General features: G+C 40.5%; 1 protein-coding gene across 3 annotated transcripts in view; it reads left to right on the plus strand.

Moving 5' to 3' along the window:
* lama1 (laminin, alpha 1) overlaps positions 1-26017 on the plus strand; it is a 346500-nt gene that overhangs the window by 175342 nt on the left and 145141 nt on the right. For all 3 annotated transcript variants that reach the window (XM_072259264.1, XM_072259251.1, XM_072259258.1), the window contains exons 21-29: positions 2638-2818; positions 4570-4706; positions 6362-6598; positions 7803-7946; positions 9169-9348; positions 10905-11090; positions 18996-19123; positions 21264-21384; positions 23909-24028. In XM_072259264.1, coding sequence (XP_072115365.1) covers positions 2638-2818; positions 4570-4706; positions 6362-6598; positions 7803-7946; positions 9169-9348; positions 10905-11090; positions 18996-19123; positions 21264-21384; positions 23909-24028 — 1434 coding nt within the window. The remainder of the gene's footprint in view (positions 1-2637; positions 2819-4569; positions 4707-6361; positions 6599-7802; positions 7947-9168; positions 9349-10904; positions 11091-18995; positions 19124-21263; positions 21385-23908; positions 24029-26017) is intronic.

Raw genomic sequence — 26017 nt, forward strand, 5'->3', positions numbered from 1 at the left:
ACACCATTTAGCCCATTGAATCTGTTCCACCATTCCATCATAGAAACATAGAAAATAGGTGCAGAAGTAGGCCATTCGGCCCTTCGAGCCTGCACCGCCATTTATTATGATCATGGCTGATCATCCAACTCAGAACCCTGCACCAGCCTTCCCTCCATACCCTCTGATCCCCCTAGCCACAAGGGCCATATCTAACTCCCTCTTAAATATAGCCAATGAACTGGCCTCAACTGTTTCCTGGCTCGTTAATTATCCTGCTCATCCCCATTCTCTGCCTTCTGCCTGTACCCTTTGATACACTGTAATCAGGAACCTATCAAACTCTGCTTTAACTATACTTAATGACTTGATATCCATAGCAGTCCATGGCAATGAATTCTACAAATTCACCAACCTCTGGCTAAAGAAACTCCTCCTCATCTCTGTTTTAAATGGATGTTCCTCTGTTCTGAGGGTGTTGCCTCTGGTCCTAGGCTTCCCCCACTATAGGAAGTATCCTCTTCACATCCACTCTCTCTAGGCCTTCCAATATTTGATAGCTTTCAATCAGATTCCCCCTCAATTTTCTGAACTCCAGTGAGTACAGGCCCAGAGTCATCAAATGCATTAATGTATAATTCTTTTATTCCTGGAATCATTCTCATGAACTTCCTCAGGATCTTCTCCAATGCCAGTACGTCTTTTCTTAGATAAGGGGCCCAAAACTGCCCACAATACTCCAGTAAGGTCTGACCAATGCCTTGTAAAGCCTCAACATTGCATCCTTGCTCCTATATTCTAGTGCTCTCAAAATGAATGCTAACGTTGTATTTGTCTTTCTTACCACCAACTCAGGCTGTAAGTTAACCTTTGGAAAATCCCGCACATGGACTCACAAGTCACTTTGCACCTCTGGTTTTTGAATTTTCTCTCAGTTTAGAGAATAGTTTATGTCTGTACTCCTCCCAAAATGCTTGACCATCCACTTCCCTACACTATTTTCTGTTTGCCACTTCAGTGCCCTTTCTCCCAATGTCCAAGTCCTTTTGCGGACTCCGTTTCTTCCACATTACCTGCTCCTATGCCTTTCTTTGTATCGTCCGTAAGTCTGGCTACAAAGCCATCAATTCCATCATCCAAATCGCTGACATATAATGTGAAAAGAAGCTATCCTATTCAACCCCTGTGGAACACCACTAGTCACTGGCAGTCAACCAGAAAAGGCCCGCTATATTCTCACTTTTTGCGTCCTGCCATTCAGTCAATCTTCTATCAATGTTAGTATTTGTCCTGTAATACCATGGGCTCTTATCTTGTTCAGCAGCCTCATGTGCAAAGGCCTTCTGATAATTCAAACAAGCAACATCCACAATTCTCCTCTGCCTATCCTGCCTGTTATTTCCTTAAAGAATTCCAACAGGTTTGGCGAGAAAATCTGTTACAAACATTAAGTACATACTTGTAAGGCAGAGGACTGCAAAAAGTAAGAAGGGTACGAGTGGTTTAACTTAAAAAGCTGACACAGATGAGTTGGCCAAAATGTCTTTTGTTGGTGGAGTTCAGATTGTGCCTGCAAGTCCACAAAGGCATGGTTGCTGGGTGAGCAGGACTTTCGTTAAATTGAGACAGGAGGAGCAGAGTTTTCGATGAACTGCAAAAAACATGAAGCCCCCCAAGGCTGAAGTTGCCATACTTATAGAGACTTGGGTAGGGCTGACAGTTGCACTGACAAGGGTTTCAGCAGCAAAGCAGTAAAAACAAAGGTCAGAGGCAATCAGATAGAATCACATGATCTTTTTATGGCATTGGCTTCATCTCTTGACTATATTGAGGCTGTTGTGTCAAACTTAGATATTGCTTGTAAAGGAGTTGGTGAGTTTGAGTTTCTGGAGGGGAATTTTATAGATACCAACACTTAGATAAGAAAATATACTTTATTATCCTCATGAAGAACTTTGACAAGATAAACAGGGAATGATAATTTCCTTAGCAAAAGATTCCTTAATGAAGCATCAATAATTAAATATCAGGATGAAGAGAGTTTGGAAAAAGGGTCGGAGGATAAAATGTATTTACACAGAGGGTTGTTGAATGATGGGATGCTGTGTCTGAAGGAGAATTGAAATAATTGAAGCCAAAGGAAATGCAGAGCTACTGGGCAAGACAACTAATGCAGTCTGCTTTAAATGATTCCAGTCACCGCTGGCATGATTAGTGCTGTGAATGCTTCATGCGGCAAATGTCAATGATGCCATAAACCTTAAACATTATGTTATAATTTTCCATCATTTTGTGTGTGTAACAAGACCATTATCAGTGTTTATTATTCCCTGTATATTCAGTCATTGTTAGCAGGAAGCAGTTTCTATTGCAGCAATGTTGATTTTTTTTTACTGAATCATATGGGATCTGTTTTTATCAGCTGATTTTTCTCCTGGTACTAAAAAGAGAACCTGAAGAGTGATGTAAAAATTGCTTTCCAAAGTCAATTATCGAAAAGAATGTTAACTTCAATGATCTTTACAAATGGAACAACTAGTGCCTGCAAGTCTAAACCCGCTAGCTCCTTTGCCTGAACAATGCGTATTTTAGCAAACTGTTCAAATTGCTTTCGCCTCTGCACTGATGCCTAACCTACACTTTTACTATGCCTAACAGCATGGGTATTTTGGCTTGAGCACTGGACTGGGCTGCAGTCCCTGCAACTGCAGCCGATTAGGCTCAATCTCTGAGGACTGTGGTGACGATGGGCAGTGTCACTGTGTGCCAGGGGTGAGTGGAGAGAAGTGTGACCACTGTGCGCATGGCTTTTATGGATTCCAGGACGGTGGGTGTTCACGTGAGTGTTTGAACTATTTTTGGAAGTACATGGTGCAAGTGAACACTTTTGACTATTCATTTCAACTGAAGGCTACTACGCATATATTAATTTAAATGGATAGTCTTATTGCAATTAATGAATACATTGAGCGATACAACACTGTAACCAGCGTTTCAGCTCATCGAGTCCAGAGCAACCCTTAGGCACCTTTTTTTGAAGTAGAGCATCAGTCACGGTCTTGTTGAATGGAAGATCAAGTTCAAGCCTGATGTTCCTATATTCAATATGTGAATCTGACTTTCACAACCATCAGGCCGGGATCAGTCGGTGTCGCCAGAAACTGCAAGATGCTGGAATCTGGAGCAATAAGAAGCAAACTGCGGGAGTCCTTCACAGGGTCAATTAGCATTTGTAGAAGGAAATGGATACGTCTAGATGACGGGTCTCAGCCTAAAATGTTGATTGTCCATTTCCCTCCATTGTTGCTCCCTGACCCACTATTCATCCAGTATGTTTTTCTTTTCACTGAAAGGCTTAATTCATGACATTGATGGGATTGTACTATAGACTAAGTCCCACCCCCACTTCCCACTAAAGGAGAAGTGTGTACAGAGATCACAAGGAAAAGGAATAGCAAATAAAATTCTACCAAAACAAAGGTGAAGAGATTCATTTTGAGAAGTTAAACCAGGACAGGACGTCCACTGTCCATGGCAAGACCCTGGGGAGCGTAGAACAGAGAGACATAAGGTACAACCAAGTCTGTGGCTCCCTTAAAGTGGCAACACAAGTGAATAGGGTAGTAAAGAAGGCACACAGCAGGTTTGCTTACATCAGCCATGGAGTTGAGTACAGTCATCGGGGAATTATGTTGTAGCTGTGTAGATCTTTGAATAAGCCACATTAGGAATATTTTAACCACTTGCCGCTTAACCATGGCATCGGTGGAGAAACTTGAGTAATTTTCTTGAAAACCCTGAAACAACATTAACAGTTTCCTATTTCTATGATGGGTTTAATGTGCAAAGTATCTCATGTTATTTCAGAGGAGTATTATCAAGTAAAATGACTTTGAGTCAGCCACATAAAGAATGGCGAGGGCAGGCAGACAATGGAAAGATGAGTTTCAAGGCGCACCTTAATAGGGAACTTCAGGCAGAAATTCAAGGCTTAAGATCTTGGCCGGTGTTTAAATATTTTCTCGAGGCCAGAAATAGAGATATACTCATAAACTGAAAGCTATAGGCCAGATGGAGATTACAGAGATGTTGAGAGATGGAGCTATAGAGGGAGTTAAAACTAAGAGCAATATAATTTTCAAATTATGTTGATGTTTAACCATTACCACCTGCAGAACAGCAGACAAGGAGTAACTAGTAAATAGACCAAGGTATGAACTATGATGCAGGCTGCAGAGTTTTGGATATCAGATATATGAATGCTAATTGTACAATAGTGTTGTACAAATGCTCGCCATACTTTAATCAAATTGCTCTGTATTAACAAAAAATATTAAACTGGTTAATACTTTTTTCAAATAAATGGGCTAATTGCTTTGCCAGTTTCAGACAGAAGAACTTGATGTGGATATATTAAACACAAAATAATGTTGTGTATCAACAAATGGTCCTCAATTCAAACAGCACAGAGTATTAACATGGACAAAAAGTAGTCACACAGTACTTAATGCTAAATTTTGAAGTATAATGTGTTTAAATCTTCTTGGTAAATCTGAAGAAAAAAGCTCTTTCCATGTATTTCCTATGCAGCTTGTGACTGTGCCCACACTCAGAACAATTGTGCAGAAGAAACTGGGCAGTGCATCTGCCCACCACACACACAGGGAGAGAAATGTGATCGTTGTGAAGCCAACTACTGGGGTCATGACCCTGGGACTGGATGCAAGGTATAGTAATGAGAATGCTTTTATCCCCCTTTTCCAAAGGAGGTTCACTCGGTAACTACAAAAAATCATATTATAACAATAGTATAGTCCTTTATTATTTATTTACAGTTTCAATTTAGAACATTGTCATTTCCATCCACAATGCCCTTGAGCCCCAGCGGCGCCCACTGCTGGGAGAATGCTTTGCATTCAGCCACATGATGTTGCTGCAGTTTTTGTTGTTTTCATCAATAGTACCAGTTGCTCTTCTTTGGATTGTAATGTTAGTCCATTTTTAATCTTTGGTAATAACAAAGTCCTGGCGAAGGGTCTCGGCCTGAAACGTCGACTGTACCTCTTCCTATAGATGCTGCCTGGCCTGCTGCGTTCACCAGCAATTTTTATGTGTGTTGCTTGAATTTCCAGCATCTGCAGATTTCCTCGTGTTTGTGCTTCTAACTCGTATTTATTTCTAATTCCCGAACCCTTTAAAACTAACTACTCAGCATGCTGTTGGTGGAGAGTTTGTAAATCAGGGTGACAGAGCACTGCAGTCAGGAGAATGACCTCAGTTTGATCTTTGCACTTGTCTCCACACCTGGAATTAGGAAGAGTGGAATTAGTCCTGTGAGAAGTGGACAAATATGACACAAATTGCAAGCTTCTTCTCCCTACATTTTAATTTTCTTTGAAGAGCCTAAAATCCAGGGATTTGCTATATTAGATATTCCTTTGTGTTTAACATGATTATTAACCAATGTTATTCCACTTTGTAATAACCCCATGGACCTACTGTTCTAAGGATTTGGTAGAAGCATAAAAAATTAATGTTTGAGTGTGAGATGGTGATAGGTTTACAATATTACAGACCACACACTCACTGCTGACACATTAAATGCCATAAAGAAAAAAACAGAAAGTTAACAATTCACAAGTCAAGAATTAGTCATAAGCAAACATGGCGATGTTAGCACTGGTTGTTATAATGGGGAAATATCTGGCAACAACTTCTGGAGTAGCCACAGATTCAACTACAAGAAGTTCCCAGTATGACAGGGTTTCACTCCTGAGAAGTACTTATCATCCAAACTGCTCTTCAGTTAGAAAAGAGCAGACAAAGTGTAAGAGGGGATCCAGAAACAGCATGACAGGAGAGTAAGCAGGAGTGGGAAGATCAGCCACCAGCCAGCCTCGCTGGCGAGTCTGCTGCTCGATGCTCCCAGCTCTGCGTAACTCAATCCAGACCCTGATTAATATGGCTTGAGGGGTGGGGGCTACACAGAATTGAGTTTGCTGCTCATCACTCCCAGCTCTGCATAACTCAAGCCAGTCTCTGATCAATATGGCCTGAGGGGTGGAGTCTACACAGAATTGCCCTCCTCCCACCTGGCAGACGATGCCTGCAGCCCCACAGCAGCTGGTAAATCCTCCCTGCTGATCACCCAAATACTAGTTTGTATGTTTAACCTGTCCATAAATAACTCAACAAGATTGTGTAGCTAGAGAATCTAGATGCTGCTGCTAGTGTATTTTCCTGACATTCTTCCATTTATTTTATATGAATGCAGTGGAAACTCATTTATAAACCATATAACAATTACAGCATGGAAACTGGCCATCTCGGCCCTTCTAGTCCGTACCGAAATGGCAATTATCTGTTTGCTTTTCATTTTTAGCCCTGCAACTGTAGCGTCATTGGTTCTGTAGGAGTTGGGTGCAATGTGACGGATGGACACTGCCTTTGTAAACAAGGATTCAGTGGAGAAAAATGCCGCGAGTGTGCCTTTGGATACAGGGATTATCCCCAATGTATCGCCTGTAAGTGCGATCCCAGAGGTACCAGGTCTGAGAAATGTGATCTGGCACAAGGAGTTTGCAGTTGTGAGGAGCACACTGGGGTCTGTCCCTGTAAGGTACGTTATCATTTACATAACTCTGATACCTAATGAGAACTTGCAACTTTATTCTCTCTCTGTTGTACCTCTCTGCACAGTTCCTTTGTTGGAGACACAAGTGACTGCAAATACGGAAAACTGGAGCAGCACAAAGTACAAGAACAACTCAGTAGGTCAGGCAGCATCTGTGGCGGAAAATGGATAGTCAACATTTCATACCCAGAAACGTCGACTGTCCGTCTCCCCCATAGGTGTTGTCTGATTCACTGAGTTATCCTAGCTCTTTATGTGTTGCTGGAGTTGAATTTTTCTTGCCTTCTTTATGTCTTCGCTCAGAACCGATGGCAAGTGACTTGCCTTCAGCCATATGTGCATTCTGCAGCTCTGTTTTGCAATGAATTGACTTCACATCTTTATGCTTTTCCAAGATAGTAGAAAATTCAGGTTAGAAGGAAGCTGATGTATAACATTTAGTACTTGCCATTGTACAAAAAAAGCTGTGTTATGGCAAGGTGTACCTACAACACTGTAGTGTAGAAAACCACAGGTTTAAAGTCCTAACTTCTACCTTGTTTCTGCTAATGATAGGTCCATCTCCCATTCAACCAGATGAAAAAAAAGGAGGGTAATAGGTTGACCTATTGCTATACACCTTAGACACGTGGATATATCCATGGCAACAAGTGCTGGCATGGAATCATCAATTTGATGTATTCATAATATAGAAATTTGAAGATCATTACTTCTGTTTTAGGAAACTTAGTTTTTAAATTAAACCTTTTGTTTTCGGAGATTGTCTACAGACTGCTTTGTCTACATTGTCTGATAGTACCTCCCTCTTTCCTGCATTAATACCATGTGTAAAAAGGATTATGTATTATTAAGCATTATTATTATCTGAAGAATTTATAGTTTATAGAATTATATAGAATCTCACAGAATAAACGGTCCCAGCTGCCATATACTGGCATTTTCCTTCTTCGCTACCCCTTTGTTATTTCATCCCTTCACCTAAGCATGGAATTAATTATGTTATTTACTTTACAGTCCGTACAATTCTCCTCTGCCCTTTTCCACCCTCTTAATCTGTTTTTTTTCAACTAAATGTCACAGTTTTTTAAAACAAATGGAGCAGAATATTAAATAAAAATTCTGCAGTGTTTTGGAAAAAAAAGCCCACTTTGATCTGTAGTGCTGAATGTTGTGTAAACCCTTATTTCAGGAAGGTGTTTCTGGTGTTCGTTGCAATGAATGCAAGGCTGGATCATTTGCTCTCAGTCTCCACAACCCAGAAGGCTGTAGTCCCTGTTACTGCTCTGGTGTATCCATTTCCTGCTCAGAACTCCAAGGACTGGTCAGAGTTCCTGTAAGCACACATTCCTAATGTATTGGTATTGGTTTATTATTGTCATATGTACCAAGAGGCAGTGAAAAGTTGTCTTGCACTGCACCCTGTTCTTACATCTGAAGTATGTACTCAGTGCATTGAGGTAGAGCAAGGTAAAAGAATAGCAATGCAGAATAGTCTGTAAAAGGTGCAGAGCAAGTACAGTGCAGGAAGACAAAGTGCAAGAGCATAATGACGACAGGATAGAAACTGTCCTTGAGCCTGGTGGTCAATGCTTTCAGGCTTTTGTATCTCCTGCCCAATCGGAAAAGGGAAGAGAAAACCTCTGGGGTGGGTGAGGTCTTTGATTATGCTCGCTGACAGACCAGTGCATTGTGGCAGTTGTGAAAGAAACAATTTTCAAATGGTTTCTGCAAAGTGTCTAAACAATGGATAAAACGCTGGCTGTAAATATAAATGTAGTTTATCAGCATTTATGAATTAATTGGACTGAACAGAAAAGTAATGGAATCTCATTCATGATATTACTGGGTTTTATTGATAAGACTCAAAGATGCTGGAGAAGTGTGAGATATTTCAGCTTTGCACAATGGTGCGCTATGTATTTCAACTCTTGTATTGAAGTAGAATAGAAATTTAACAAATTCACACTCTACATTTGTGTATATATGTATATCTGAAGAGCAGAGATATGTACATTTGTATATATATATATACATCTCTCTCTCTCTCTCTCTCTCTCTCTCTCTCTCTCTCTCTCTCTCTCTCTCTCTCTCTCTATATATATATATATATATATATATATATATATATATATATATAAATAATTTACACATTTGTTAGGAACATACCTGAATTTTGGAAAAAGTTGCTTAATTCACAAAAGCTAACTGTGCTGAATAGGATACTGACAAATTAGATTAAGTAAATGATATTACTGTTGCCAGTCAAGTACCATTTACGATTGTAGTGAATAAATTTATTCATCAATTCTATGTGCAGATGTGGTAATGGTTTTTGAAAAATACATTGAACCATACTAGAACTTGAGGTGTGCGAAAAATTAAAATAATTATTATAGTAATGTTCAGCATCAGATAACAATGCACGCTCTCTCTCTCTATCTATATATATATATATATATATATATACACACACACACACACACACACACACACACACACATATATACATACATACAAATGTTCATGAATGTATGTACCTTTGTATATCTGTACAGCTGACTCTGATGCCTCAACAAGTGATACTGCATGTTGTCAGTCAAGGTAACCTGACTGGAACCACAGAGGGCATCTTCTCTCAGCCTCCAGATATCTTGCTGGATGCTGCACTGGTACAGAAGCACCTCCACAGAGAACCATATTACTGGGCACTACCAACCCAGTTCACAGGAGACAAGGTGAGAAGTATAGATGCATGTAATCCGAAGATGAGCATTGTTTGGTATCAATTGTGGTGCAAATTGTAAGTTAGTAAATCAGTAAAGCACTTAGCAAATAACAGTTTCTCTATGAAGCACTTGCATTGTGTGTCACCAGTTATGGACTTCATCAATCCTGAACTTAGTCACTACAGTGTTGGAGGCCATGTGTTCCACTGCACAAACTCTGAGCTCCAGAGTTCCCTTTCTGCCTTTCCACCTCTTGAACAATCTCTTCTCAAATCTTTTGATTTCAGACTTAAATTGGTTAACAGAGCTACAGTCTTCTGCCTTTTGTCATAAGAGAGTTCCACTGTGTTTAAATAAATAATTTTGAGCATTATTCTTGAATAAAGCCTCAATTGTAAGATTATGTTCCCCAGGTTGTAACCCCTGCTAGTGGGGAAAAAAAATCCTCCCATCTGTCTTATCAGTTCCTTTCTGAGTTCTGTGAACTTTAATCATCTATGCTGAGAAAATGTAAGCCTGATTATAACACTTTGAGCCCAGATAAACATTCCAGTGAATGTACGTTTCCCTCCTTCCTATCCTTTGTAATGAGCCATGCTCAGAATTGCATTGAAATCCGGATATGGTGAACCATAGTTTTGTGAAACTGTAGGAGAGCTTCAGCCTAGCTCTTCATAGAGGGAAGGTCAGCAACTCATTGGTCTTGTTTTTCAAACCCAGTGGCAGTATGTTATCTCTGATCTTCACTGTCCCTTAATTTTTAACCATTTAAATTTGCATCACCACTTCTTTAATTAGAGCAAATCTCACACTTTCCTGCTCTTACAGTTTCTTATTAATGATTTTAATTGTGCTGCGCAAGTCATTGGGTTATACTGGACAAAAATAAACCACACAGCTCTCTATATTCATGTTGACTGTCAAATACCCATCTTGACTCACCTCTTTCACCAGCACTTGGACTGTAACCTTCTCAGCTTTGGTGATTCAGATGCCTATTAAATGTTGTGAGAACAACTCCCTCCACCACGTACTCAGGCAGTGCTTTCATGTTCCAACCCCCTCCACACCTCTTACCCCTAACACTAAACCTATGCCCTCATGTTTAAACACTTTCTACATATCTCTGCTCTTCAAATTTTCTGTACCCTGTTGGTGCTTTCAGCTGATAAACCCTTAGCTCTAGAATTCTGTTTTCCATTCTGATTGACCCAGTATAGAAAAGATGCTCCTTAAAGCCCACATGTTTGACCAAGCCTTAAGTTATCTTTCTTATATCTTAATATTTCCATATGTGGCTTGGAATCATTTCTTAGTTTAATAATCCTCCAGTAAAATGACTTGGGACATTCCTGCTTCATTAATAGTGCTACGTAAATGTAAGTTATTAATGTTTACGTTGAATCTGCCTCTTTCCTGCCCATTTGCATTTATAGTTCGTCAGTGTTGGATGACTGGCTCAAAGCTTAGTCTGTATATGTTCAAAACTTATACATTGGTCGCTGTTATAATCCTGCAAGCCTAGCCTACCCAAGTCTTTGATGTGCATAATCATCTTTCTGCAGCTATTGGCTTATGGAGGGAAGCTAAGATATGCCTTCGCCTATTATGCTCAAGATAGCTCTGTTAACTTGAACCCAGAACCACAGATCATCCTGAAAGGAGGCTACGGCAGCAAAATGGCAATTTACAGGAACATTTCCACTCATACCAATGGACAGCTAAGCCGCCATGACATAGACTTGACTGAGGTAAATCTGCTATCATTTCAGATAAGACGATTAGAAGTTAATCTGGTAACATCACGAGTGTTCAGTTGGTGCAAATCAGGGTACCGTTTGGTAAATCAAAACTAATCGAAAGATTTTTCTTGTTTCTTTATGAGATTGTGAGCATTCCCAATTGCCCTTGAACTCCCCAGGCTGCCTTGTCTTTTGAAGAGGCTCTTGAAAGTCACCCATGTTGTAGGTCTGAAATCTCATGTTAAAGACACCACATTACAACCCTCTTCCACCCCCCCCCGCCCCCCAAAGGGCACTGGTGAACACATTGGGTTTTTGCAATAATCCAGTCATGTGGCCAATATCAATGTACTTTATTATACCAGATTATTTAATTTGTAAATTGAATTCAAAAATGAGATTTGAACTTGTATCTCTGGCCATTTCACCTCAGGATGACAAAAGTAAAATAGGTAATGCTGGACAAGTTGAGCAATCCAGGCAGCATCTTCAGAGAAAGGACCAGAGTTAATATTTCAGGTTGAGAAATATTGCCTTATCTACTGTGTATTTCCAAAGTTTTTCAGTGTTATTTTACACTTCCAGCATCTGCAATATTTTACTTGAAGATTATTTATGCAACAGCACAGCCACTCTGCCACCATCTTTTTAATATTCAAGCCATCGAAAGCTGATTTTTAATATTCCTTAAGTGATAGAAGCCGTTTTGTAGGGATCAGCACAGCAAAAGGAAGCATTTTATTAGGGATAAATGAGAAGTGGAGATGCAAAATATTATGGAGCACCTTTGTCACCAGATTATAACCCCTGCTGATCCCTGCTTCCATTAACTATAGCGAAGCTAAACCTCAGGTAGTATATAACATCGTGAAACATAAGGTTAGCTGGTTTTTTATCCCTGTCCCAGTCCTTTTCAGTCTCTCTTATTTCTTGTGTTGGCATTTCCTTTTGACAAAATAAAGGACGTCAGAGCTGGCAGAGTCGCTCCCGCACAACACCAGAGACCTGGATTTCATCCTAACCTCTGGTGCAATCTATGCGTACTTTACATGTCCTCCCAGTGACCGTTTGGGTCTCCTCCAGGTGCTTCCTTATCCCAGAGACATGCAAACACGCAGGTTAACCAGCCACAGTGCAACAGAGGAGCAGGCCTTTCAGCCTGCTGTGTCTGAACTGACCATGAGGCCAAATTAAACTAATCCTACCTACCTGCTCATGATCGTATCTGGTCTACCTACGTGTTCCTTTAATGCCACTTGTCACGTCTGCTTCCACCACTACCACTGGCAGCACATTGCGGGCACCTACCACTCTTCGTGTTAAAGAATTACCATGCACATCTCTTTAATGTGAGGCGAGTAGTAAAATCTGTAGGGAGAATAACAACAGCTGGATTAATGTAATTTTAGAGAAACTGGGCCAGCACAGACTTGGCAAGCCAAATGGCCTGTGCCATATCTATCTATGACAATCCAAAACTGATCTCATGATCCTCTCTATCCATCACTATATTTTCTATCGCTTTATCTGTTTTATTGGTTTAACTTCAAGGGATGCAATGATCATTAACTCAGCCCTGCATTATAGTGAAGCATCTCATATTTTTAATAAGCTTATTTGTAAAGAAATTTGTCCCAATTTACGATTGTTCTGCTGACAATTGTTTATCTTCCTGTTGACCTTCACACACTCAGCTCAAAGAATATGCTTCAGTCTCACATTGTAATTTCTGCTTTGCCACCTTCCCCATCCTAATGCAAATTGTTTTCATGTGATTGATGAAAATGCAAATTTTGTCTTTGAGACTGAAATTCAATTAAAACAGCTTCTCCCTGGCTGGCTAATAGAAGAATCTAATCATTCTGTTTCAAAATTTACTTGAAATCTGCAAATTTCTTGAAGGAGAAGTTCAACCAATCACAAAGCTCATAAAATTTTATCACTTTTTCCAATACACTTTCAATAGCAACTTTAAAAGGGAGCATAAATAATGAGATTGTAACTGAGTGTCCTAAAAATCTCCCTCACAAAATTGTTCAGTTTATTAAGTTTTGAATGGTAGGGTTTAATATTTGTGGTGGTTCTGGGCTGATTTATGGACCAATCCAAATTACTGGGAACCATTCCTGATATTCCATTCATCTATTCTGTATTCTGTTGTCCTCAGGCGACTCTTCTGGTTTCAGGTCAGTTTCTAACATTAAATGCACTTACGTACATTTTAAATTTGTACTGATAGAATTGGCCCATTGCATCTCAAGCATGAAGGTCACTGGCAGATGTAACTTAGCGTAATTTAGCAAAAGCTTTGTACCCCAGGGCTTTCTGACTATAAACTAGTAGCTTGTTTTTTCTTTTCCTCCTCTTTTAAGCTGCCAAATCCCAGTAATGGCTCTTGCCTGTATTGGCAGGCTTGAAATGTTCCTATGCTTTCAGGTCAGGAGCCTTCTGTTCAATGCTAGGGGAGAGAGAAAGAGAGAAAGAGAGAACACCCACAAAATGCTGGGAGAGTTCAGTAGGTCAGGCAGCTTCTATGGAAGGAAACAAAACAATCGAAGTTTCAGGCCAACACCCTTCATCAGGACTAGTAGAGAGAATTCCTTCCATTCCATCGTGCAGTGGAACTGCAACTCCCACTTCTTCGTAGTGCTGTACTTCGTACTCTGGTTCCATGATGTGAACACCAAAGCCTTCATTGCAAATGTTACTTAATCCAAAGCCACTGCTCCCTCTGCTGCTGAAAGTCCCACTTCTCATTTCAGGATCTTTCACGTCCTCATTCTCAACAAACCCTTGCGTCACAAAATTGCGCAGCTGCTGCTGTGCACAGGGTGCTTCCCTCGGGCTAGGTAGATGGCATTTATCCAGCGCTACAAAGAAAGAATGTACGTGGCAACCAGTGGAACTGCTGCCTCACAGCACCAGACACCCAGGTTCAGTCCTAACCTCCAGTGCTGTCTGTGTGGAGTTTGCATGCTTTCCTTGTGACAGTGTTGGATTCCTCCTGGTGCTTCAGCTTCCTTCAGTATCCCAAAGATAAGACAATTGGTACATTCAGTGGCTGCTATAAATTGCCCCAGTGTGTAAGTGAGTGGTAGGATCTGTAGAGAGTTGATGGAACATGAGCGATAATAATGAGATTATTGTAAATGAGTTGTTCGTATGGACACAGTGGGCTCAAAGCCTCTATGACTTTGATTCTTAACATCTAAAAATGGAGAGCTACCAAAAACTAAACTTCAATTAAAACATAAAATGCTGGAAGATCTCAGGTGGTCACACAGCATCTGTGCAGAAAAAAGAACAGAAGCTTGCTTTTTAGGCTGAGGGCTTTTCTTCTGCATTATTTTGTGACACCTGCAGCCACTGTGGTATTTTGCTGTTGGAGTAGAAGTCCATAAAAACAAGATGGTGAACTAGTAGTGTTATTGATCTACACTTATTTTAGACATCTAAATGGAAGTGTGAAATTCATATAGCAGACATTTCAGAAAGCAGTGTAACAGTACCTTAATTTGACCCGTTCAGTCACTTTGGATGACTGATCAAATGTTCAAGTGTTTAAAGGGAGTATATACTTGCTGAACTCAGCTCAGTGTTTTAATATCCTAGACTTTAGTTGGAGCTGCCACCTTTCTGCTAGCTCCTCATTCTTTTAGCTTGGGAGTGCTCACGGGCTGGCCCAGTGAATATTGTCCTTGCTTCTGTTCTTGATAGATTTTGGATTATATTAAACAACATACATGCACCACATCGCTATAACCAGAGATGATCACTTTTGCTTTTGGACCTATAGCTTCTGTCAAATTGCTGAATGCATTTTATTTTCTGACCCAAAAAAAACCCTCCAAACTTTTGAAAAGTGCATATTTCTTCTCTCAGGCTCCGACAAAATGAAGTTTAACTGTATTCAATTCTCAAGTGGATAGTGACCATCAAGTCAAAGCTGTGAAGAAGCAGTACATACCTCAGTTGCTACATTCCTCAGTTGCGATGTAAAACAATTACTCCCTCAGCGAGAAAGGCCATTTGGATCCACAGATCAGTGAGCGAGGAACTGTTAAGCTCTTACACTCTCCTTTACCATAGTTCATTGGATTGAATGCTGCAGTTTTTCTCTGCGGAACACTTGAGCTACATCAAAGATTTGAAATGTAGTAAAATTAACAGTCACATTAAGAATTTATAAGCCCATTTATTCTAAAAAAAACTGCACAATACAGAAATTAATTACTGAAAGAAGATTCTCCTAAGTGTTGAAGTGTTGATCTGTGAACACTTATTTCAACACTCTATTAATTACAGGGCATGAGGAATTTTACTATTGAGTCTAATAAAATCAATGGACCCAGATCGCAAGACGCTGCTCATTAAAGAAATAGGAACTTTTGTGTGAATAAAACGATGTTGAATCTTTTTTACCATACTGTTTTTCTCTCCATCTTGTTATCTGCCTGAAGTAAGTTGTGTTTTTTTTTAAAGACTTGCTTCCAAATCAATTTTGTGGGTTTTCAGGTTGGTTAATTGACCATAGTGTGGAGTAGAATGAAAAAGCTGATGAGAATGTGGGGACTCAAGATTGCTAGCATAAAGTTTGTCAGAGCTCCTGTCCTTCAGATGAAGGCATATTCTGAAACCTCATCTGCCCTCTGAGATGGGCAAAGGCCCTGAGCACTCATTCATTGCCTGTCCTGATCCAACCACGTAGATGCCAAGGCCAGTAAACTTCATCAATGCTTTTTCCTCAGAAGGCTAAAGAAATTTTGCATGTCCTGGACAACCCTTGCTAATTTTATCATCGCACCATAGAAAGAGTTACCTGTGGATGGTTAATGGCTAGGTTTAACAACTGCTCTGCACATGACTACAAAAAACTGCAGAGAGTTATGGACACAGCTCAGCACATCACAGGAACCAACCTCCGTACTATGGACTCCATCTGTACTTTGCATCAGTAAAGCAGCCAGCGTAATCAAAGACCCTGGACATCCTCATTTCCTTCTTCCAACAGGCAGAAGACATAAAAGCATGAAAGCATGTACTGTATCACCAGGCTCAGGGACAGTTTCTATCTCACTGTTAAGGAGTTCCCTACTTCGATATGATCCTGCATTTTATTGTTTACCTGCACTGCACTTCCTCTGTAGCTATTACACTTAAATCTGCATCGTTCTTGTTTTACCTTAATATACTCTGTAATTATCTGAACTGTATAAACAGTATGCAAAACAGTCTTTTCAATTTCAGTAGCTGTGACAGTAACAAATCAATTTAATACCAATTCCAATTTAAATTCAAAACAGAGTAATGGAGTTCCTGTTAGCCTGGCTACTACCTATACTTCAGTTAACAGTACTAAACTCAGAATACTATCATGCTGCTGTGTCCAAGTTAGCTGTACGCTACAAGAAGAATGATATAGCATAAAGTCATTGCCATGAAACAATTTGAATGTTCTGATCAGGATGTGAATGGTGCTTTTGAATGCAATTCTTTGAACGCTAAGCATGATTTCGCTAATTGCTGAAGAGCTTTTATTCAAAAGAGACAGCTTGTACTTTGAAATTTTTCCTATTTGGACCATCTTTGTTCCACTAGCTTCATTCAGATTCAGGAGCTTAATACGTCTTTTTGAAAACCATCTTTTACCAGGTGTGGTGCATTTCTTGTTTTCAGCAGGGCAGGGGCAAAGGTTTTAATATTCCATTGTGAGAACCTCAGACTCATCCATGGATGGTGTAGGTGGAGGCGGGCATAGAAAATGAGTGGGTGATCTGTGAAGTGATGTGCCCATTGTACCACTTACACAGAGCTGTTTGCTTCTCGTGCTTGGCTTCAAGGGTCTCAATTTCACTACCAGTGCTTCTCTACTCTGAGCAAATAAGGGCCAGAGATTTCCTGGAATCAGTAGGTAACTTTGACTTTTCACAGAGGCCCTGTATAGATCCTTGAATTTATCTTTTGTTTGCTGATAACCTCCATGTGACAGAACGTGTCCTGGAAATGTTTTATGGGAATACCCAAGTTGTTTGTAGCCCAACATTTTTTTAAGTTTGTGTCATCAAAGATAAGAAACCTGATTTTTAAAAAAAGCTTTCCTCTACCTGCTGAAAACAAGAAGTGTACCAGACCTGTGAAAAGACTGTGAAGCTGAATCTGAAAGAAGCTGATGAAATAAAGATGATCCAAACAGAACGGTCTTCAAAAATACAGGCTGTCTAATGCCTCTGGAAAACAAAAATCATGCTTGATGCACTTAGTAGTGAGCCATGTTGTGCTTTCCAGAAATATGTGAAGATGGATCTACACTTGGACAAAGTTAGCTCTGGTGTCACAGAGGTTCAAAGTCACAAACCCTGAACTGTGGAGAAAAGCGGTTAGCCCAGCTGTGTTCTACAGTTTGAAAATGTAAACATACATTTGACCAGGATGTGAACAGCATTTTGCTTAGATTAAAACTGGCTGCTGACACAATCTTTGTAGGCTCAGTTACAAGCATAATGAACTGGCAAAGGCACTGAGGAATTATAAGACCATAAGATACAGGAGCAGAAATTAGGCCATTTGGTCCATCGAGTCTGCTCCACCATTTCATCATGGCTGATCCATTTCCCTCTCAGCTCCAATCTCCTATCTTCTCTTCATTTCCCTTCATGCCCTGACTAATCAAGAATCTATCAACCTCTGCCTTAAATATACCCAATGACTTGGCCTCCACAGGCACCTGTGGCAACGAATTCCACAGATTCACCACTCTCTGGATAAAGAAATTCATCCTCATAGCCATTCTAACTGGACACCTCTCTATTTTGAGGCTGTGTCCTATGGTCTTAGACTTCCTCACCATGGGAAACATCCTCTACAAATCAACTCTATTCATGGCCTTACACCATTGGATAGATTTCAATGAGATCCCCTCCCCCTCACTCTTCTGAATTATGACATGTTTGGCCTTCAATTTGAATGAGAAATAACCTTTGTTTGGGGTTGCCATGATGGCACTGTTATAATGGTGAGGAAAACCATGAGGTGCATGATATCTCCCCACCTCTCCTTCCACCACCTTGCCCAAAGCAAGAAATGTAAAACTCAGCTTTATAAGGCAGTTTTCAAAAATGTCAAGCCCCTGAAAATAGGTGAAGTCAGTGGGTCAAAGATGATCCCAACAGGGCAATCTTCAAAAATATAGGCTGCCTCTTTTAAATTAAAGCTCTTCAGAAATTGGTTGGATCATGCTTAATATTGTATTTAAGTAGCACCAATCACATCCCTATCTGAACATCCCAAGTTGCTTTGTGTTGTACCGCCTCAGTTCTAACGTTCAGCTAACTTGCACGTGGCAGACTCTCACCAACAGCAGCATGATAGTATCGGTATTTTAGTGGTGTTAACTGAGCGATATGAAATGGCCAGGTTATGAGGTATCTATTGCTTGCCTTTTATTGAAAGAGTGCTCTGGGCCTTTTCTCCACCTCAGAGGACAGATGAGACTTTGGATTCTGCCTTCATCTGAATGACAGAAGCTCTGATGATCTTTTTGTCATCAACCAAGATTTCTCGAGTCCCCACATTCTCATTGACTACCTCATACCAGGGCAATTTTCCGTCAGCCAAAGCCAATTAACTTGCAAACCTGCAAGTCTTTGCAATGTGGGAGGAAGCTGGCTCATCCAGAGGAGACTTGTGGTCATAGGGAGAACGTGGAAACTCCGCACAGTTGGCACGTGAGGTCAGGATTGAACGCTGTTTTCAGGTGCTTTGAGGTTGCACCTCAAAGAGCTGCATCAATGTATCACCAGAGCTCAGCTCTTTGAACCACCTGCCTCACAAACCAAAATGCAACCAGCTAAACACTACCCAGTTCTCTTTTGCTAACAGTATTGATCAACTGCAATCTCTTTTTTATTTTGGCAGCATGAATGGAAATATTTCAATTCATCATCTGACAAACACGTCTCACGCACTGACTTCATGTCTGTGCTCAGCAACATTGAATACCTCCTGGTTAAAGCTTCCTACGGCAATGGACTCCAGCAAAGCAGGTGAGCAGTGGAGCCAGAGTCGATTATAAGTGTGGGAATTTTATGGTTTTTGCCAAGGTGATTATTAATCTTAGAAAAGTAGAAGCATCACATGTCTTTATAAAGACATGTGACTGGCTTCGTGGCTGTAGAGTCACTTTTGTGAAGTTCATGTCTGAATGTTATTTGCTTGCTTTTATTGTTGATGTGATCTGGTTTTTTTCCTGCATATTAGATGTATGATAGCCTCTATTTTTAATGGATTTTATTGGGTTTCTTCGTTTTGTGACTGCCTGTAAGGAGCCTAATCTCAAGGTTGCGTATGGTATACATACTTTGAACTTTGAAAAGAAGCTCGGAATGCACTACACATCAAACCTTGAAGTGGATTGGTTACAGCAGCAGAAGACTATGAAGGAACACTTAGTGTGCATCCTGCTGTGTCCTTCAGTAGGCATGAAACAGCACATCCTGATGACTTCCTCATCATTTTAGGGGATTTTAACCAGGCCAGCTTGATAAGGTCACTAAATAATTATTATCAACGAATCACCTGTAGTGCCAGAGGAAATAACACACTGGACCGCTGTTACACTAAGTTCAAGAGTGCCTACCGTGCCATTAGATGCGCACCCTTTGGTAAGTCTGATCACCTGGCTGTACTTCTACTCCCTGAGTATAAGAGGAGACTGAAGACTGCAGCACCAGTAGTGAGGACCAAGAAGGTGTGGACCAGGGAGGCACAGGAGCACTTATAGGACTGCTTTGAATCAATGGACTGGACTGTGTTCAGGGAGTCATCTTCGAGCCTGATAAGTATGCCACATTTGTCACGAACTTTACTGAGTCCTGCGGGGATGACTTACTGTACATTCCCAAACCAAAAGCTGTGGATATACCAGGAGGTTCATAGTCTGCTGAGGGTTAGGTCTGTGGCATTTAAGTCTGGTGATCCAGGTCTGTATAAGAAAACCAGGTATGACTTGCGAAGGGCTATTTCAAGACCCAAGAAACAATTCTGGGGGAGGTTGGATGTCAATTCTGGCAGGGTTTGCAAGACATCCTACAAATCAAAACCCAATATCATGTAAACAAAGAGATTTCAGCTTCAAAATCATGCTTGCAGTCCTGGGAATTCAGGACAGTTGATTTTCTACTTGTTGTCTATGTCTTTCCTGCTGCAATGGTAAGGAGATTGCCCAGATTCCTCATCTCTATCGATGAGAAGTATATACAGGTCGACCTTCACTAATCTGGCACCATTGGGACCTGAGGAGTGCTGGATTCGTGAAAGTGCCGAATTACAGAAGGATCACATTAAGCATAATCAGTGCCGGATTATCGAAGGAACCGGATTACAGGTAGTCGGATTAGTGAAGGTCGACCTGTATATTGATCAGCTGGAGCCCCTCCAGACCACTCCTGGCAATATTGGCAGGTGAGCTGTTTGTTATCAAGCACATCGCTTGGTACAGGTAACTGGGACAACCATCCGGCCAACAAGGTAAGTTCACCAGGATATGGGGTGGTGCATTTATGGGTGCAACAGATAGGAAGGTCTCAAGGCAGCAGCAATTACTGTTACTGTTTGATCAACAACAGCCAAATCAATTCCAGTCAGCTTAATACTTATTATCAATTACCTGGAGAAATGGGCTTCATAATTCAGAATTGGCTTATTATTAGTTTATTCATTTAATGTTGTTCACTCATATCAAGGTATGATGAAAAACCTGCCTTGCAGGCCATCCACACAGATTATTTTGTTACAACAGTGCATTGAGGTAGTACAAGGTAAAACAATAACAAAATGTAGAATTAAGTGTTACAGTTACAAAGAAAATGTAGTGCAGGTAGACCAAGAAGTTCAAGGCCATAATAAGGTAGATTATAATACGGTTATTGAAAATAATGATATGATATGACAAAAGCTCAGATATTAGAAACTCTTGCAGAATACACACATTTCTTTTGTAGTTCTTATGTCTTGTCCATCTTGTAGATAAACCTTACCTGGGCATCTCCACTATAATCTAATGTTCACTCAAAACCATTCGAAGAATTTGGTATCTTTATTTAATAAAGCAATGAGCATTACCTTGTAATATCATAGGAGTGGAAGTAAACTTAGTTAAAATATGTTTTTTTTTCATTTTCCCAGAATTTCTAATATCTCAATGGACATTGCAATGGAGAAAGATGAAACTTTTGCTATTAGGGAAAATGCAAGTCAGATTGAGATCTGTGACTGTCCTTCAGGATATGCAGGTCTCTCGTGCCAGGTATGGATCACTCTGCACTTTATATATGAATATAAGAATTAGAAGTAGAAATAAGCCATTTGGCCCAGCTGATATTCAATTAGACCAATGACACTTTCAATGGCTTGTCCATACTGCAAAAGTATAAGCTCAGTCTGCTTAATCTCTGCTAAGTGGACAATCAGCTCTATCCCACAAATTAATCTGATGAACCTCCATGCTTCTTCTATTATGAGCATGTCTTTCCTTGGGTTGACAGACAAGACCAGTACACACTTTCCAGGTGCTTTCTCTCCAGAGCACATATAATGACAGCTAGCCATCTTTGCTCTTGTGCACAAATCATTGTGCAGTTAAAGACTGACATCCCATTTGCCTTCAGGATGCTTTCTGTATGTGTATGTTAATTTTCAGTGATTAGTACAAGAGGCTATTCACATTCCTCTGAACACTTAATATCTTTCAATCTCCTGCTATTTGGAAAATGCTCTGCTTTTCTATCTTTATTGTTGAAGTGGATGACTTCACAGTTTTCTACATTAAATTCCATCTGCCTATTCACTTGTCTCCACCTACCTGAACCCGATTTGCATCCTCTTCTCAGCCCATGTTGCCATTTTGCTTTGTTTCACCAGCAAAGTTAGATACATTATGCTTGTCTTCCCCCGCCCCAGACCAAAAGTAAATACATATTAATTTACATTCAGTCCATTAGTCAACCCTCAATCCACACCAGTCTGTTACCCCACAATCCTACGTGCTCTGATTTTGTTTAATATTCTCTTCTGTGCCACTCATTGAAAGCGAAAGGTAAGCTACGTCACATCCATGGTTCATCCTCATCTATTCTCTTTCATCTGGTAATGGAATTGCAAGGCATCTGACTACAAGACCTTGCAACAGATTTTGCTCTCAGCAACGTCAAGGACCTCTCCCATCCATCCCACAATCTCTTTGGGCTCCTACCATCAGGCAGAAGGTACCTCAGTATAACAACGAGCTCTGTTAGGCTATGAGACATTTGAACACACAGCTGCCACCCAGTACACATTATTTATGACAGCACTAGAAGCGTTAAACTGCTGTATGTTTTAACTGTGTCGTATGTGCACTTTACATCAGCTTGTACATCTACAGAGTACCTTTTTATCTGTTAATATTATTCTGTTAATATTATTTTATGTTCTGCATGTGATATATGTACTTGTGGTTTGCACCTTGGCCCCTAAGGAACATGGTTTTGTTTAGCTGTATGCATGTGTACGGTTGAATGACAATAATCTTGAACTTGATTTAACCCAAGAAAAAGAAATCTGTCAAACATAGCCTCTCTTCCATAATTCCACATTGGCTCTGCCCAAAACTGTCTTTATTATCCAAATGTCCTGTTGCCACCTCCTTAATAATAGGTTCTATTTTTATCCCCAACAACTGCAATGAGTGCAATTCTGGGTGCCACAGTACAGGAAAGATGTGATTAACCCAGAAAGGATGCTAAAAAGATTCAGGAGAATGTTCTCTGGACTACAGGACTGAGTTCTAAGGAGAGACTGGATTGGTTGAGTCTGTTTTCCTGGAATGAAGTGGGGTGATGTGTGACCTTCTAGAGCAGGGGCTCCCAACCTGAGTTCCACAGACTCCTTGCTTAGTGATATTGATCCATGGCATAAAAAAGATTGTGAACCCCTGTTCTTGAGGGTAATAAAATTATGAGTGGCATGGACAGGCTATATAGTCACTTTTTCCCAGGGTTGGGGAGAGTTTAAAAATAGAAGGCGTAGATCTGTGGCATGAAAGGAAGCTTTAAAGGTGATCGAAGGAACAAGTTTTTTTACACAGGGAGTATTGGGCATGCGGAATGGGATGCCAGAGGAGGTGGAAGAGACATGTACAAATACAATATTCAAAAAACATCTGGACAGGTATGTGAACAGGAGAAGTTGAGGGATCATGCATGCAAGTGGAATTAGCATGGACTGGCATGTTGGTCGGCATGGACGATTTAAGCTGAAGGGTCTGTTTCTGTGCTGTATGACTCTGTATAACTGGCAGTATAATTTAGTTCCTCCAGTTCTTCAGCATTCTCTGGTCATACCAAGGATGTAGATAGTAGACAGGAAATGAATGGAGCTCTGCTTACAAAGAAATGGGTGTCAGCTCTTTATTGCCATTAGAAAGATGAAGTGTTAACTTTATGCCATTAAAACGATGGTGGTTTATTTATCATAATTCTGATGGTACTGCAGCTAGAGTGGTAATGAGCTACCTTGTTAGAGTTATGAACAATAAAAAGTAACAGCTGATTATTTGCTAATTTTCTGCAACTTTCATATTGTGACCTAAGGTTTCTACTGACGCAGCGTATTTACAGCATTCTCAGTATTTTGCCTTTGTGATACACTTAAGCAACCCTCTAGTGAAGTTAGTGTAAAGCAAACAATCCATCCCCTCAATTTCTCCAGCTAGATAGAATGAGTTTAAATCATATCCTGTCACTAGTTAGTAAATCTGTATATAATGGTTTCTCTTTTTTTCTCTCTCGAAGGAATGTGCTCCAGGATTTTACAGACAGAAGATGACAAATGGCCCTCACCCTCCTCTGTGTGTCCCATGCCGGTGCCACAACCACAGTTCTGCCTGTGACCTTGATACAGGCAAATGTCAAGTAGGTGGCTTTTAGAGATGGATGCATTCATTGTGATGAGTGTGAAAAGTTAGCCCTAAAGCAAATATGATTTTGGAAATTCCTTCCAGTTTGTTAATAAACAGTTTATTTAACCTTTGTTACTGAGGAAAGGCAGGATTTACACAATTCTCAAATGTAGGCATTTTGAATATTTACTCAGGGTACATTACTCTTTTAACAGGAAGTAGAATTGATGCTCAGTGGTTATGCAAGCTGTCTTCCCAAATATCATTGTTGCAGTTAGTGATGCAGTGAAATTCTTTATTATCATTGGCTGCCTCCCCTCTTGATATTTCTTTCCTGTTCCCAATTTCTTAGGCGGTTGGTGATTATATCTACGTCTGGCCAAAGTGTATTGATGATGCTGGTCAGAGCTGGAATACTCTGTGCTTCTGTCCTAGGGTAGTTGCTTGCTATTACAAGTCAAATAGCAAAAAAGTAACTGCCGTGGGTTACTGGACCACTTCCCTTTATTTTTCTCCCTGGAAGATGCTAACACTGAAGAGGCTGTAGGAGCTGAGTAACACTGAGGAATGTTCTGTAGGAACATAGAAGTAAACCCATCACCCATTCAAAATCATTTCCCCCTTTGTACCCAATGTATTCCCTTCAAATATCTTGAAAGCTTCATTCATATAATTCTTTTCCACCTCTCCTTTTTGTAATTTTGCCTCATACTTTAACCATTTCAAAGCTTATTTGCCTTTCTGAAACGTTGGTGCCCAGGAGTGAACACAATATTCCAGACCTTATTAAGTCAGACAGCATCTGTGGAGGGAAACAAACAGTCGATGTTTCAGGACGAGATTCTTCATGAGGGCTCCATGAACCATCAAGTGTTTATTTCCCTCCATAGGTGCTGCCTGACCCCAAAGAGTTACTCCAGCACCTTGTTTTTTCGCATCTGCACTCCCTTGCGTCTATTCCGGGTGTTACTGACCAGGATATTTGTCCGCATTTCTAAATTACACAGAGGGAAGGACCCTGGTCCCATTCTCCAATAGCCATTTGGGAGCCCAGACAATGGAATGGCCAGAGGGTGCCACCATAAGAAATATCAAATCGAAGTTCAATTTTGTTTGCCATAGCAAACGACATTACACGCTTCCTAATGAGTCATTGGATAGGAGACCTCTGTTTTGACAAAATGCCTCAGTGCCCTGAAATTGGAGCATTAAAGGATACAGGAACTGTATTCATCATGAAGTGACTGTCTTTAGACACTTCCATAACAGCCTAGTCTTCCTAATACAAGGCCAAACTGGAAGCTAAACCAGATAGGCCCCTTCCATAATTTTGTACTTTTTGTGTCCCCTACCCCAGGCACTGCAAATAGCTTCCCACTCACTTTATAGCTCACTCAACTTCTGATGATTCGTCTTGTCAAGCCCTGATGTCTTTCCTCCCAACCATCTATCACTTCAGTCCTTTGATATATTTCTGTTTACCTCCCCAGACCTGCACTGAACTATCCATCACTGCATCACTCCAGGTCTCTCCCTTTCTCCTCACACCCACCAAGCTTCTGGCACCAGGCCATCAGAGTCTCTCCCCAGTGATCTTACATCATATCACTGTCATGATTTGAAGTAGTGGGGGGGGGGGGAGGGAGGGAGAGAGAGAGAGAGAGATTGTTGCAAGGCTGGAGCCATTTGAAAAGAACAAGTCTCGTCAGGAGTGAGTTTTATTTGAGCCAATAAAAAGAAGATGGGTGTGAGTGGGCAAATGTTAGAGTGGGAGGCTTTGGCGCGACAAGATTAGGCAAGCACAGGCGAAGGTTCCAATTAAGTTTCTGTTAAGTTTTTTGTTTATTTATTTCTCTTTCTTTGTCTACTACTACATAGCTAATGCATTGAGAATGGGTCCAAAGCTAGTGGTAGGTTTTTTGTATGAGATGTAGGAACTTTGGGACACCTCCAATCACCCTGTTAACTACATCTACACGAAGTGCATCGAGCTGCAGCTTTA

This window comes from Mobula birostris, chromosome 1, assembly GCF_030028105.1.
Source record: "Mobula birostris isolate sMobBir1 chromosome 1, sMobBir1.hap1, whole genome shotgun sequence".
Lineage (NCBI taxonomy): Eukaryota > Metazoa > Chordata > Chondrichthyes > Myliobatiformes > Myliobatidae > Mobula > Mobula birostris.